We start from the raw sequence: 15,132 nt of genomic DNA, 5'->3' as shown, positions 1-15,132 counted from the left end.
TGAGAACAGCAGAACTGTTAAAAAGGGGGAAATGGCTTTAGCTTATTCTCCTCCTGCAGAGACCAGAGGAAGCCAACAGTTCAGACTGAAACCATAACCTGGATGTTTTGCAGTGTATCCCACTGGAGCATCTCCCATTATACTGCAACCATCATACTGTGAAAAGAAGCCGCCAAAAACAAGCTCGTGGCATTTCTGCCTGTCTGGGGTTGCCCTGTCTGTGGCACGACAGACCAAACCATTCTGAGGTATTACTAGGGCTGTGCTCGTGGTGCAGTTTGGTTCCCAGAAAGCTAAGGGAGCTGGAGGATGAAGGGACTTGGGCCGGTGAGACCCTGTGCCAGAAAACCTCCCAGCCATATGGGAACAACGGAGCTTGGCTACATCTCCTACTAAAGCAATGGCTGCAAACCCCTGTTTTGCAGATCCCAAGGGATGCTTCTAAAAGCTGTGTGAAAAGTAACTAAGAAAAGCAAGTCCACTGCCAGCAGGCTATGTTTGGCTGTGGAGGGGTCCACATTGTCCTGTGGCCAGTGCTCAGATGTCCACAAATGGAATAAAACTGAGCTGGCGCTTCGAAAGCTTTTGTCAATAGGTGTCACTGCTCTGCTCTTCCCCACTCAAATCACTCTTCATTCCATCGGCAGCCCGGAAACAACAACCTCTCCAAGCAGAAGTCACTAATTTTACAGGTAGGCACCTGTACTTATCCCATCTTCTCTCCCTTTCCATCTTCCTCCACTAATTTCAGTGTTTCTAAATCTCTCAAGCAGCAAATCTGTTACCATTCATCTCAGGAAGCTAGCATGCAGCCTGTTGCCAAAAGAAAACAAGTCTTTTCAGCTTGTATTTGGAAGACAAGGAGGAACAGTGGGCGTGGAAAACCCAGCTGAGAGCATTTGTTGAGTTTCTTGCTGCCACGAAGGGCCTGCCTCCTTTATATGGTCTCAACAACCAAACACAGAGCAGGGAGCAATGCAGCATATTCCACCAACATTACAGGAGCTAACAAATAAAACTTGATGAAGTCCTGGCATGATTTATGACTACTATTTTGGGTTTTGGGAATTAATGTGAACAAGGAACCTCATCTGTCAGATGTGTTGCATACAGGGAGGCTCTGACCTGCAGCTCCTGTTCTACTTAATATATGGTAATCCATGCAACTTTCCCATTCATCAGTAAACACCCAGCATTCACACAGATTCTTCTGTCATTTTAAGTGAGGTCCTCCACTAAAAACTGCCACCTTTCTAGTAATTGCATGCAAAGCATGCAATCCTGTGGGCTCACAGGGATTCCTGCCTCCTGAATGCAGGTAAGTAATGCTTGCATGTATAAAATAGAACTAGTCTAAAAGAAAGTATTCAGCTAGGAACATCTTTGTTTACAGCGGTTTGTAGCACTGTCTGATACTGTCATATAGAGGTGTGCCAAAGCAGCTCCAACGAAGTATGACCATGCTGTTCAAAGCGCGGAGGAGGTGTACAGCAAAGCACACAGAGATGGATTATTTACAAGCCTTCATTAAGTCAATCAGTATGGGGAAGGGGTCATCATCAAAAAGGAGCAGGGGAACTACTGTGATAAAAGCAACCAAAGCAGAACTAAGCTCTAAACCAGTTTGCGTTACATGAAGCAGCATCATACCTCTCCTGCTGGCCGGATTATGTGTTACATGAGGCTACCCAGAACATGCAAGACAGCTGTCTCAAACCTCTGATTTCAACCAGGCTGGGCTGCCTCTGCCTCCTGCAGGCTGCCCTGTCACTGGTCCCGGGCTCAGCTGTCCCTGCATCTCCCCAGGGGATGGGATCCAACACAGCACAGAGCATTCAGGCCTGCCAGCTCTGGGAAGGGCCGTCGCTGCTCTTGCAGCTTGTCTGGCAGTAGGCGAATGGCAATGAACATCATCCTTGCCCATCCTAAGGCCATCAGGGATTGCAGCTTAGAGCTCAGCTGAGTGCTTTTCCAGTCCTTTACCTTGTTCGTGCCATCACGTTGTTCTTCTTGGGCTGCTGATTAACTGGGCTTCCCATGTTGCCATTCTTCAGGGAGCCCTTCCGAGCCAGCTCCCTCTGCTTCTCTGCATATGGGATACAAAGGGGAAAAGCAAAATTAGGACAACAGCCTGGCTAGCCGCCATACAGCTGCGGAAACCCAAATCTGATAGCGGCAAAAGGCATAGCAGAATTAATAGCAAACAACATAAGCTCTCCATCTCCCAGGGAAGGACACTGCAAAGGCTGATGAGCTGGGTCCTACTGCCTCCAAAGTCCTCAGGGGCTAAAACTAATGTACCTTGACTCACAGCAGCTTGTTGACAACGCCATACTAAGATGGTCACGGAGCTTCTGGATGAGACCCAGATGAGGCAGAGAAAGGGCAGAGACCTTGTCTCTATCTGCACCCAGCTGCTGCATGGACCCTAAGATGGTGCTTTGTGCTGAACAAGGGAATTTATCCTTCTACCTTTTCTCCTCCTATTGAGGCTGCCATTGAGGGGCCCAGTGGGGATAGAAAAGTGTCTCCATCAAAGCAGCACCATCATTTAGTGTTAGTCCAGCCTAGCTTGACACCAGCCCTGAGTTATTACTGTTTCCCTAGACAGCAACTCACCAGACTAACAGACCCTACAGCAGAAAGTGTTGCTGCCTTCCCTGCTTCTCCTCCTGGCAATCTGTGATGTCCCCTGCGTGTCTTTCTCTTTTATCTCACATTGGTTCTTGGGAGCTTGCTTTCTTTAGTTAAAAAAAAAAAAAAAAAAAAAAAAGTGAAACATTTTGCAGCTGTATTTTTAAACGGCATATTGTTTGCTTAAATTTTCAGAGCATGTTCTACTTGCTGCTGAAATGTACCCTAAAACGTGGGCAGTACCTCAAGCGGTCTTCATGTATTTGGTGCAAGAGGGCATTTAAATTAGTGTCTCCTTTAGGAGAGACTATTTCTCTTAATAACTTCTCACCGCAGGAGCACAACTAGAATTCAGGTCCTTCTGCAGGTACGCAATGTCTGTCCTGTATTAATAAGGTCCTGCCTCCAACAGGGATAGGAGCCCATGGAGGATGGGATTTCATATAAAGTGATAATTCAGTTTTCTGATTCAAAGTCCTTCCTTGTTCCTTGTGGGAAATCAGTTGGGTTGAAGCAGCAATTAGCTGCAGAAGTTGAGCTAACTGCCCCAATCTCATCCTGCAACACCAGGCAAGGATTGTAGGGAAAAGCTGAGCCTAAGGCCAGTGAGGCAGGAAAGGGACCAGCTGAAAACATTCTCCAGAGTGTGAGAAAAAGTTGGGAACTATTTTTGTGGCATGCCTGAATAATAGGGGTTTACCAGACTGCTTGCTGGGGAACCTGAATAGTGAATTCGTTTTGCTTCTGCTTCCCCTGCGTGTGTGAAATGTGCTGATATATTTTCTTCTCTTGCAGATTTTATTCCCCTTGGAGAGAAAAGCACCTTTTCCCACTTGTTGTGGAAAAGCAGTGTGCCTACCAGTCTGTGCAAGTGTAAGGTGGGCCAACTCTGTTCCTTGCACACAGGTAAGAACAGCAGGACACATGTCCAAGGCTGCCTTTTTTGAGGGACAAATAAGCAGCAGAGATGCCTGGAGATCATGATGATCAGCATGGCTGAGGAACCTGCAGAGAAGAGTACATACTCCTACAAACCATGCCCAGCCCTGCTCCCGCTGACAGCAGAGGTGAATAAATGCTCATTGAACTTGGTAGGAAAAGGATCGGATTAATAACTCTCTCTGGCATGAGCAACAAAGAGACTGATAGTAAAAATCTTAAATCAGAGTAATTTCTCAGGACTGGAACTTGCAAATGCATTGGTTATCTCTGTCTCCAGAATAGAAGGCTGGTATTTTGCAGGCAACGTGAATTTTGCTATTCAGACACAGAGGGCTAAAGCGGGGTTTTGTGGAGGCAACCCTAAATACAACCCAACTTCCACTCATCTACACCAGAAGCTCCAGCACTGGCCACAAATACACAGGGCTGAGACAAGCTGCCAATGCTTTAAGAGGCTGTGTAATTCACAAAAGGCACCTGACTCAGAAACAAGGTTACACGTTTCATTTTCTGTCAAGGCAGTCAAGGCCTGCCTGAGTCTTTTAAATGGACCAGCACTCTTCTTTCTATCGGTGCAACCACTAATGCTCTTCTCCAACTTAGATTACTCATTCTGCTGATGAATCTCAACTTTCGCTGTCTTTTTCCTCCAGAAGGTCTCTCCATGACTATTTCTATGCTATTACTGACTCCTGTTGCAACGTGTGGGTCTGAACAGTACAAGATGTCCTATTTAACCCCTTCTTTCACTTATTTAGTGGCTTGGAGTGAACAATCCCAATGCAATATAAGTGTGGTGAGAACATCCATGCCTGTGTCCCCAGACAAATTTCTTAAGCGTGAATCAACAGTTCATCTCCCTCTTGGATGCTGTAAATCCTAAGTCCCTGGTGGCCAGAATGCAATGGCTTCCAGGGAAAACGGGAGACCTGCTCAGCCCTGGTGTGTTAGGACAAGCTCCTGGAAGGTGGTGGAGATGTGCATGAGTCACATCAGGCTTTGAGGCAAGGAAACCTAGTATTTGAGCCTTGCAAGTATTATGAACTACTGCTGCTTCCACCATCACAAAAGGGAGCTTTTATGTGCCAATCTCTTGCAGTAATTCTGGGCTATAAGTTCCAGCCTCGCACACCAACCATCAGGTCCATGGAATGGGGGAAGGAGGTTTTCAGTGCCCGTCTTCTGCGTGGTTCTTCCTTCTGGTGTAGCAGGTGGAGTTTGTGAACCCCATTTCTAGGTAGCGAGCTCTTTCCCTGGTTTCCAGCTCATCTGTTTTTTGCCTCCAGATGTTTGTTTGAAGGCTAGGTTCCTAAACTCTAAGTACCTGAGTTCCTTTTAGAAATGTGACTGACTTAGGCACTTCTGAAGATGTTACTTTCAGGGTCCAACATTTCAACAAAACCCTGTGATTTCACAAATTAAAGTAGTTCCCACAGAATCTGCAATCAGACACATAACCAGCACAGTAAAGACAAGGTAAGAGAAGGAACCACAACTTAGCCTTGATAAGTAAATGGCTTTTTTTTTTTTTTACAGTCTGCCCCATATTGGCTGATGCTACACCCACATGAATATGAATCCTAAGATCACAACCCTCCACTGACCCAGCTGTGCTAACCTTTGTGTGAAACCTGGCAACTATGCACCCGGGCACTTCTCAGGGAATGAAAAACTAAGATGATCTTTCCTTCTGAGCCATCCCAGACTCTCCGATATGGTAGTCAAGTATTCCCCACTGGACTCCAGCCTCAAGGCTGCTGCTTAGCTTGAGACATTGAGGGCACGGGCCGACCAGAGGGGATAGGCATAGCTTGTCCTCAGCACTTGATGGTTTCTGGTGCTGGCTATGAAAAGGGTTTCCACGTCTGTGACTGCCTGTGCTGCCTGCAGTGTTCCAGTACGTGCAGTGAACTTCCAGGAAGGCAACGCAGCTTGACGGAAAATCGATGCTGACCCTACAAAACTGCCTAAGCCTGGGCAACTCGTGGGCACCAGAAGAATGAGGAAGGGTTAACAGGCACTCCTGCCAAATACAGAGAAAATGGGACATACAAGAACAAATGAAAAAACAGCAGACTGATTTTCAGCCACTGGTTATTTAGTGTCTGGTGAGTTTGCTCTTGGATGATCAATGAAAAGCTGATACAGCAGAGATACAAGGTGAAGGACAGGGACTTGGAGATGGGGAAGCCAGAATGAAACAAGGCTTCTCTCCAGCTGCTTCAGAGAAATCACTAATTACTGGCAGCTAAAGAGCAGTATAACAGCAGAGCTCCAACGATGCTCTTTATATGGCATTTGCAAGTATTTGAAATAAGTTGTTTAGCTTTCATTTCACTTGGCTGTTCTACTTTTTACCATTTTACCTAGTGAAATACTCACTTGTGGTTTGTCATCCCCCTTCCCATGAAATGGTTATGGGTGACTGAGCACACTGCGAGCACAGGTGTGATGGCTTGCAGAGCCAACAGGCAAGCATTAGCAATACCAGCAGGGCTGGTACAGCTGGAGGAGAGGCAGCTTTAACCAAATCCAGATTCCTGCTGGCTTTCACTCATTTTCTAGACAGACTCTTCCTTGAATAAGGAGGCTGGAGCAGAAGGGATCGGGAGGGCATGAAGCAGCCTGCATGTGCCTCTGACATTAAGAAGTATGCTCAATTAGGAGTCTGAAGATCCTGTCTGATCATTAGCAGGGTTGCTGTGTTGGGTAATGGATTGGGTTTGCGTGGCAAGGTTTTGGTAGCTAAGGGGGCTACAGGGGTGGCTTCCGCGAGAAGCGGCTAGAGGCTTCCCCTGTGTCCAGCAGAGACAATGCCAGACGGCTCCAAGATGGACCTGCTGCTGGCCAACGCCGAGCCCATCAGCGACAGTGGTAGTGCCTCTGGGAGAACACAGTTAAGGGGAAAAAAAAAATGCTGCGCAACTGCAGCCAGAGAGAGGAGTGAGAATACGTGAGAGACAGAGCCCTGCAGACACCAAGGCCAGTGCAGAAGGAGGGGAGGAGGTGCTCCAGGCGCCGGAGCAGAGATTCCCCTGCAGCCCCTGGGGAAGCCCATGGTGAGGCAGGCTGTCCCCCTGCAGCCCATGGAGGTCCATGCTGGAGCAGAGATCCACCTGCAGCCCCTGGAGGACCCCACGCCGGAGCAGGGGGATGCCCAAAGGAGGCTGTGACCCCATAGGAAGCCCACAGTGGAGCAGGCTCCTGGCAGGTCCTGTGGCCCCATGGAGAGAGGAGCCCAGGCTGGAGCAGGTTTGCTGGCAGGACTGGTGACCCCGTGGGGGACCCACGCTGGAGCAGTCTGCTCCTGAAGGACTGCGCCCCGTGGAAGGGACCCACGCTGGAGCAGTTGGTGAGGAACTGCAGCCCTGGGAAGGGCTCACGCTGGAGCAGTTGGTGGAGGACTCTCTGCCGTGGGAGGGACCCCGCGCTGGAGCAGGGGCAGAGTGTGAGGAGTCCTCCCCTGAGGAGGAGGGAGCGGCAGAGACAGCGTGGGGTGAACTGACCCCAACCCCCATTCCCGTCCCCCTGTGCTGCTCGGGGGGAGGAGGTAGAGAAATAGGGAGTGAAGTTGAGCCCGGGAAGAAGGGAGGGGTGGGGGGAAGGTGTTTTTAAGATTTGGTTTTATTTCTCATTATCCTACTCTGATTTGATTGGTAATAAATTGAATGTATTTCCCCAAGTCAAGTCCATTTTGCCTATGACGGTAATTGGTGAGTGATCTCTCCCTGTCCTTATCTCGACGCACAAGCCTTTCGTTATATTTCCTCTTCAGCTGAGGAGGGCAGTGATAGAGCAGCTTTGGTGGGCACCTGGAGTCCAGCCGGGGTCAGCCCACCACCAGCAATCAACCTGGCGCCATGCTTGAGCGGAGCAAGGCAGGATTAGCTTCTGTTTCAGTGGAGAGCTTGGAGAATACAGACAGCTCTGCTGTCAGCCTCACGCATGGGGGAATTTGGCTGCACCAGTTCCACTTAAGCTAATCCTGGACATTGTGTTAGATGAGGAACACATGGAGTGGCACGTGTGTGCGTTCGTGTGTGTGTGTGTGTGTATGTGAGGAGGGGGTCCAGGATCCTTTTGACACCACTATACGGCTCTGAACAGCATGCGGGACAGCCTTTCATCCGGACCTGCCAACCACATCTCATCTTGCCCCTCCTTTCTTGTCCACCTTGTCACTTAATCTTTAAGACACTTTGTCCCCTTATGACATTAAAATCATTTAAAGAAGGAAGCTGAATCTGCTCAACGAGCAAGCTGCTACCTTTGTGCTAGCCTGTTCTGCTTGCTGACCCATCTGAGCCGTTCAGCATCTGCTCCAAGTACTGCTTCGAGGAAGCTCTATTGGTGATAAGACAACACCAAAGAAGACCACGGAGCTTTCAGTAAGGCAGGAATAACACCTAAGTAGAAAGGAGCAAAGGAAATGCATGCTGCAGACACAATCAGGACCATAACGTGCCCAGCCTTGCATCCTGTCTGGCAATGGTCTCGTATTATAGCTGCATGCAAAGGTCCTCAGTAAGACGGTGCCCCAGCATGCTAAGCACCCAGCAAACTGTCCCTGCCCTGGTGTGCCTTCACCTGCCTGATTTAGGATGTGTCAGAGGACGGACAAATACCTGCATGCTGACAGACGAAGCACAGTCCCACAGGGAACCTCCGTTAGAAAAAGTCGTGCCTAAGTCGAGCGGGGCTGAATTCTCCCCTTACCCCTGGGAACAGCTACAGCCCTAATGAATGATTTCAAGCACTGCTGTATTACTTTTTGTGCAATTACTGTGCAATTTAAAATGGTTATCTGTTCAGCTGGCTGGATGTGCCTAGCTGCTTTATGATGAGGGAAAACAGTAATGGAGCATGTGAAGCTGAATGGACTTCACATGAGTGTGTCCGTGTTAAAAACCAGACTTGAATAAATCCTGACAATTACTCCTCTGGTTTCAGTGTTTAAACAAAATCATAACCAGTTTCAATACTGTTTTCCTGTTTTTCAAAAATGAGATGCTGAACAGCTTCTTTGGTACACGTTGCTATGTAGGGGGGGCATTGGTTTGCCTACACTCTGCCCCAAACCAGAAATGGCAAAAGTAGCCATAAAAGCAGTCTCCTGCAGAACCACTCCTTTTGCGATATCAGGCAAAGCAGGCAACCCAGGGATTTGGTAGACATCACCCTGTACTATGCTGAAGAGCTATTTGGAGGGCCAACCCCCCCCCAAATCCGCAATTCCCATTTGTCCCAAGATGGCGAGTGACTCCGGCTATGGTCAGACAGTGGCGGGTGGAGGGTGGTTTAGGATGCCATTGCCTCTCACTGCCACCATGCTTGACTACGTGCATCCCCCTCAACTGAGGCAGCCTGATGGGCACAAACGCCATTCAGTGGCAGACGAAACTGATTTGCTTCCTCTGCACTGTGCGCTGGAAGCATGCAGATGCTGACTGCTCCTGTCTCTTTGCTGAGAGCCACTGGCTGAACCTCACTAACTCAATTGCTTGTGAACTTGCCTGGCTAGCAGGAGACGGAGCTTCCTGCTATGGGGACAGTGCAGTGTGGGTCCAAGGGATTTGCTGCAGCGGGAAGACAAAGAGAAATTAGTCCGGTGTGAGAGAGTTGTATTTTTCCATCTTCAAGGTCTATGAGATGAGACTTTGGGATGTATTTGCCTCTCTGTACCCCACGGTCAGCCGAACTGTTTCAGAGGCTGAGGACTGCAGAGATTCCCTGATGAATTCTACCTTCTAAAGCAAGCCGAGAATTCAAATTACACAGTAAATAAAATTAATCTGTCTGCTCAGATCCCGCTGTATGATGAACAGTCATGAGCAAATGGAGGGAGAAAGAACCAAGTGCTGACTACAACTTCCATTTCAAGCCCAAGCCCTGATTTCAGCTCACTTGCATCATTTAGCTCGGGGACATTAGCATGCATCTAGTTAGCACTGAAACCTTCACTACCGTTCACCTCTGACAGAGAGTTATTTGTCAGTGAGGACTATGTCACTTCTTGGAGAGATTTCAGGGTATGTACATCAATAGGGGCTTTGCCTGCAGAATCTATAGAAAGGGAGGTCTAAGAAAGCTGTGTGCTGGGGCCATGCTGATCCCAGTGAGGGCTGTGCTCCCCAGGGAGATTTGGAGAGTGTAAGTGCGACCACGTGGGTGGCATTAGTGCAGCGGATGGCTCTGCCTCCCTGCATCGCAAAGAAAGGCAGAAGAAAAGCGATTTTTACTAAACAGGAGTAGCAGAAACAAAAAGGATCTGTTTGCGGCCAGCCCCCTGCTCTGAATACAGGCAACATGGTTTCAAGCTGATATGCTCTGGGCGTCAGCGTTGATTATTCCGGACAGGTCATCTGAATCAGGATTGTTTCACCGAGCTTCAGAAAAGACTGTTCAGATAAGCGAGGGTCAGATAGCTAAGTCATCCAACTACCAACTTGGGCAAGACAGAGTACTTTTAGTTGAAGTGTGTTATTTTTTCTGACCCAGCCAAACTTGGGGAAATTAGTGAACTATGTCTAATTGTGAGAACTGGCTATCAAGAGCAGGCGTATAAATCTGTCTTCCAAGGTCCCTCTTGGACCAGGTTTTAAACATCCAAGTAGCTGCATTTCCTTATGTTTTGTTGATCTGGCTGCTGCTCTGTCCCTTTGGCATGGCTGAGAGCTGGCACAAACACCAATGGGCTCTGAGTGGTTTTAAGCTCCCTTCAACTCCCAACAAGGCCTGACCAGACAAAGAACTGGTAAATGACCTAGGAAGTAGAAAAACGATGTTTGCATCTCTTATTCAAGGATGCAGCTCTTAACTTCTCGTATGGGAGCTACTACAACAAGCAGTCTCAGTGCATTCACGCACAGCAACGCAGGGCAAATTCTGGGGTAAGGCTCACCTAGAGCGCTGCCTGCACAAGTTACGGAGAGGTTTCTGATGGCCTGGCTGATGTTACTTTTTGCATTTCCCTTAGGAAAACTCACACCAAACTGAAGCACCAAGCTATTCCTTAGCACAGGGGAGGACAGGTAAACGAGTGCTCCAGTCCCAACCAAAGCTATCATCTACTTACTTAAACCACAAGCATCTCCACAAGTGGCTTTATGTTTCAGCTGCATGTCCCCATCCCCTAGCCACACTGTCCCAGCCCCAAAGCTCATTTATCTGACCCTCACGTGATTATAGGAAGGAACGACTTCTCTGTTTACATCCACTGTTGGGCTTTGATGTGTAGGAGAGCAGGGCATCCAGTGCTATTAGCCATCTTGCAAAAAAAACCTTATGGCTGTACACTTTAGGGAAAAAAAATTACTATTTTGAACACAGAGCACAACATAATCGCAGATCACCTTTGTAAAACAGCAAGTTGTGTTTTACTGTCGGGAGAAGCTATTTAACTGGTTTACCTTAAAGCCACATAGAGCATCTGGGCAGCAGGGGAGCGGAGAACCGTGATTCCTGGCTCCCAGTCCTCTGCCTGAGCTGTCTCTGCAGCCATTTTATTTAGACAGGTTGTGACTATGTAACAGCAGGCAGCAATTCGTCTCTCTTCATCTTTGAACACCTTTCTGTGCCGATTTCAAAGGCACAAAGGCTGATTGTCGCAGCTCCCAGCCCACAAGGGCATTTTGTTGTGATTCAGTCTGTGCTTTTCCTCTTAATTTTTAAGGATTGAGACTTTTATTCCTAATGGCTGCAAAATACTGTGTATAAAGATTTCATTTATCACTGTCAAAACTGGAATATATGAACAGCATCAGTTTTATTTAAATGGTTTTTTGTTGCTGTTGTTGTTTTTCACATTTACCTTCCGAAAAGGATTTATTCGGTATTTTCATGTACTTTTTAAAGAACATTTCTCCTGCCAGCCAGAAGAACAAAGTTAGATATCTGGGGAAGCATTTGCACCCTGACAAGCCCAGCTAAAAAGTTTCAGTTTGTAAACTGAAGTCTACAAAATACAATCCATAGAACTGAGCTACTCTCTCCCTTAACATATCTTAAAGGGACAGAGAGAATTAAGTTATTTCACCTGGAAAGAACTTCTGCAAATGCCCCCTCATCATTTCTACTCAGCTGAACACAGGTTTAAGTCAAAGCCATTTGCTTGACCCTGCTGTATGGTGTAGCAGACAAAAAAAAAAAAAAAGAAAAAGAAAGGTGTCTATTAAGTGGAATTTAACTTTCTTCATTTTTAAATAGCTCTCTTCATTTAAAGCATCACTTACGCTAAAGGCATAATCTACCAGATAAACAGAGTTACTATTAATGCCCGCATTTTTTTATGGGTCCTGATGTTCTGTGAAGAAGCATTAAGGTCACTGATGCATGTAGTAAGTGTGATGTGTATTTAGGAGAGTAACAGTACAAACTTGCTTAGCTGAATACTCACAGCCTTCAGTTACACAGGAGATCATCATATAGTGCATATTTGTATAAAAACCACTTGAATAGCGTCTGACATAAGTAGGCTTGAACTGCATACATACTTAGTCAAATGTCCATGCTTGCATGAGTCTAAAACATACACTAAATGATTGGTCTATGGCAGAGAGTACGAGTTTTGTAGCCTATATGAACAAGAGATTTAATTTATTTTTAATACATTGTAAGTGGGAAAGCTTTCACTGGCTGGCAGATACTACTGCTTGGAATGACTTGTTGAGTCCTCGTCTAACAGCCAAAACAAATAAGAAGTGCTAACGCCACAGGCAGCACGTGAGCTTGGAAGGGACTCGCACCTTGCTGACTCCAGCATCCTGCTTGGAAAGGACCCTTGGACTCCTCTTGTTCCTAGGACTGGACTGCAACTGACAGTCCCAGCCATGTTTCTGGCTTTGGTTTAGCAGCAAAACGTCATATATTTGATCCATTCTGTTTTATCATCTGCTGCACTGGGTTTCTACAATCCTATGCGTTTCAAACAAAATTCCATATTTTCTCTCTAATAAAATGAAAGCAGGTGGAAAAAGGCAACCAGGCTGGTTAACACGCTGAGTGGATGGATAGTCCTCACCTCACCATGCTTTGAGAAATCCCTGCTCTGCAGTATGATACCTACTGTTTTCTTCCCTGGAAAAGGGAAGGAAAGAGTATTACTAACTTAGCATGTCACCCTCCAAATACTCTGCTCCCCAGAAGAGGACTTTCAGGTATTGTTTCACTAGATGAATTGCCTGTTTACTATGAACCTCCATGGGAGAACAGGATATGTACAGCCCAGGGTGCCTCTTCCTGCTATTCAATTTATCAGCCCCACTCCTGGGTACTCGGATCAGCAGCGGCTCTCTGAGCCGTCCCGCACAGCAAACCCGCTCCCTTGACAGAATTACTGACCTGATCTCTCCCTTAGCAAGATTGCCATTGTCTGGAAATTTGACAAACAGCCTTAGAGCTCAATTAGTTATTTAATAAGTTTATGATTAACCAATCTGCTGATTAAGCTTTCATTAATTAGGTTGGTAGGAATTCTATTTCAGAGGGATAGCGGCCCCTAATTTAATACATTTCCTCTTGGGGCAGGATCGGGGATCTCTGTGTGAGCCCTTGTGTGCAGCATGCCTGACACTTCTCTCTCCTGCTGCAGAAGTACCAGCAAAATCTGCTTGGGTGGCACCTGGGGCTGCTGCCAGATCACCAGGGCATGGTGGCCCTTGGGGACAGCTCAGCATTGCAGCCTGGTTGTTATACCTGCAGCTCAAAGACTCCCGCTCCTCTCTTCTGAAGTCTCTCCAGACAGTGCGGAGAGAGGCAGGCAGGGTTTATCTAGGGCAGGCACAGACCTCGCAAGTATGGTTTCAAAGAGCCTAGCCTGTCATTTTGATATCCACGCTGCTCTCATCTGGATTCGGGTGGGTGGCCCACCCCAGGGAGGAGCGGGAACTCCTTTCCTCTTTCCCTTTGCAAAGAGTTTAGAGAAAGTTCACGGCTTCATCTCTGGCTTTGTCCTTTGCTGCGTGCTCTGAAGGACGGGGCTCACCGGGTGCTGCGATCCGTTCCTTGCAGGGCGCCTTGGCAGAGGGGGCAGGATGCTGCCACCTTCCTCCTCCGGCTTGACGCCTGCTTTGGTAGAGAAATAAGAACGGAGCTCAGGGATTAGTCCCAGACTATCATAAATGATTAAATCTTTTCCCATCCTCAAGGGATCCCCTGCCTCCTTTCTCAGGTAGGGCTGCTCTCTGTCAGTGTTAGTCAGTAGAGGATGGCGGAGGGGATGGTAGGATGCCGTTGCCAGCTATTTTATATGTTCCTTAACGTCCTCCTCCTTCCAGGCGCAGGGCTGAGGGTTTGGCAGCTGCCTTTTCCTTCCACCCCTCAAAGGGACTGGTGGCAAAACACAGCCATGCCTCGAATGGCAGAGGGAAACAGGGCTGGCCAGAGAAAACTTACGTCCCTGCTGAAACCCCTGAGAAAGGGCCTTGAAAGGCAAGATGAAAGGCAAGGTTGCTGGCTGCAGCTGCTTTGCGTGCTGCAGGAGGGGAAGCAGGGCTGTGGGATGAGAGATGTCATCCCAAACTGCAGAGCCCCACAGCTGGAAATCAGACACGTGCACTGCTGAGCTGAAGCCTCCGCCAAAGGTGCGGCAGTTCTGGTGGCAGGGAGAGCTCCAAGGGGCTCAGGGAAAGCCTGATTCACGCTGAAGATAGCAGTGACGTACAGGTAAAGATGATGACAGGTCTCAATATAGAACTCTGATGTCAATGAAACATGGTTTAGTATTTTAATGCTGATGTATTTTACATCTTCATTACCCTTCGTCCGGACAGGGCGTGGGGCAGCGATGCTCAGAAGCTAACACGAGCTGTCAGGCACCGGCGTCCCCATCCAGGGCTGCGGTTACGGCACTGCCATCCCCGCGCCGCTCACTGCCAGACCACACGCAGCCCCAAAGGAGAGAGGATCGGTGCTAAAGCACTGTTGGCCTGAGCAAGGTTCAACGCTGCTTTTGGGGGGACTGTAAACAGGAGTCTAAGCGAAGGGGAGGAAGGCATAACCTAGACTCCGAATGTCAGACCCTGCGTCTCACCCCACATGTTACTAATCTTGCAAAGTCTCGCGCTTTTCTGTCTTGCTGCAGCTAAAGGCCTGATGAGATCCCACTGATTGGCAAATGAGCCCGCCTCCCCCAAACAGCAGGCAGGGGAGGTTTCCGACTCTGCCTCCCAGCTGCCTGCTCTCGGCATCGTAGCACTAAATGAGATTGCTGGCAACGCTGCAGCTGCAGAGTCCCCGCTATCTGACCCACTCTCCTAAATGACCCAGTGAGGCAGAAATTCTGGCAGACCAACATTTTTACCACCCTCCCTGATGGCCAGCTGTATGCACTGAAGGGAGGAAAAATCCCAGCTTGGATTTGCTTATCAAAAGACCATTAGCTAAGGATTTTCTACAGTATTTCTAAGAGAAAAGGGAGGGAGAGAAAAACAATACAAGAATTATCATCATTTCTGTGCCCCTTGCATGCCTAGGTCAGGTTTGTGTCGGGCCACAGTGCACGCATGTTCAGCTCCACTTGGCACATACATGTTTGTAAGCTAAAATCACCAACTGCAT

General features: G+C 48.0%; 1 protein-coding gene across 7 annotated transcripts in view; it reads right to left on the bottom strand.

Annotated features, from left to right (window-relative positions):
• Positions 1 to 15,132, bottom strand: part of FAM219A (family with sequence similarity 219 member A) — a 103,356-nt gene that overhangs the window by 14,462 nt on the left and 73,762 nt on the right. For all 7 annotated transcript variants that reach the window (XR_015709055.1, XM_087777696.1, XM_087777698.1 and 4 more), the window contains exon 3: positions 1,984 to 2,086. Coding sequence is in view for 6 of the 7 variants with exons in the window: in XM_087777696.1 (XP_087633822.1) it covers positions 1,984 to 2,086 (103 nt within the window). In the remaining variant the exon portion in view is untranslated. The remainder of the gene's footprint in view (positions 1 to 1,983; positions 2,087 to 15,132) is intronic.

This window comes from Nipponia nippon, unplaced genomic scaffold, assembly GCF_047370975.1.
Source record: "Nipponia nippon isolate SJK-2023a ecotype South Korea unplaced genomic scaffold, ASM4737097v1 scaffold_40, whole genome shotgun sequence".
NCBI lineage: Eukaryota > Metazoa > Chordata > Aves > Pelecaniformes > Threskiornithidae > Nipponia > Nipponia nippon.
This window is presented reverse-complemented; position numbering and strand designations above follow the sequence as displayed.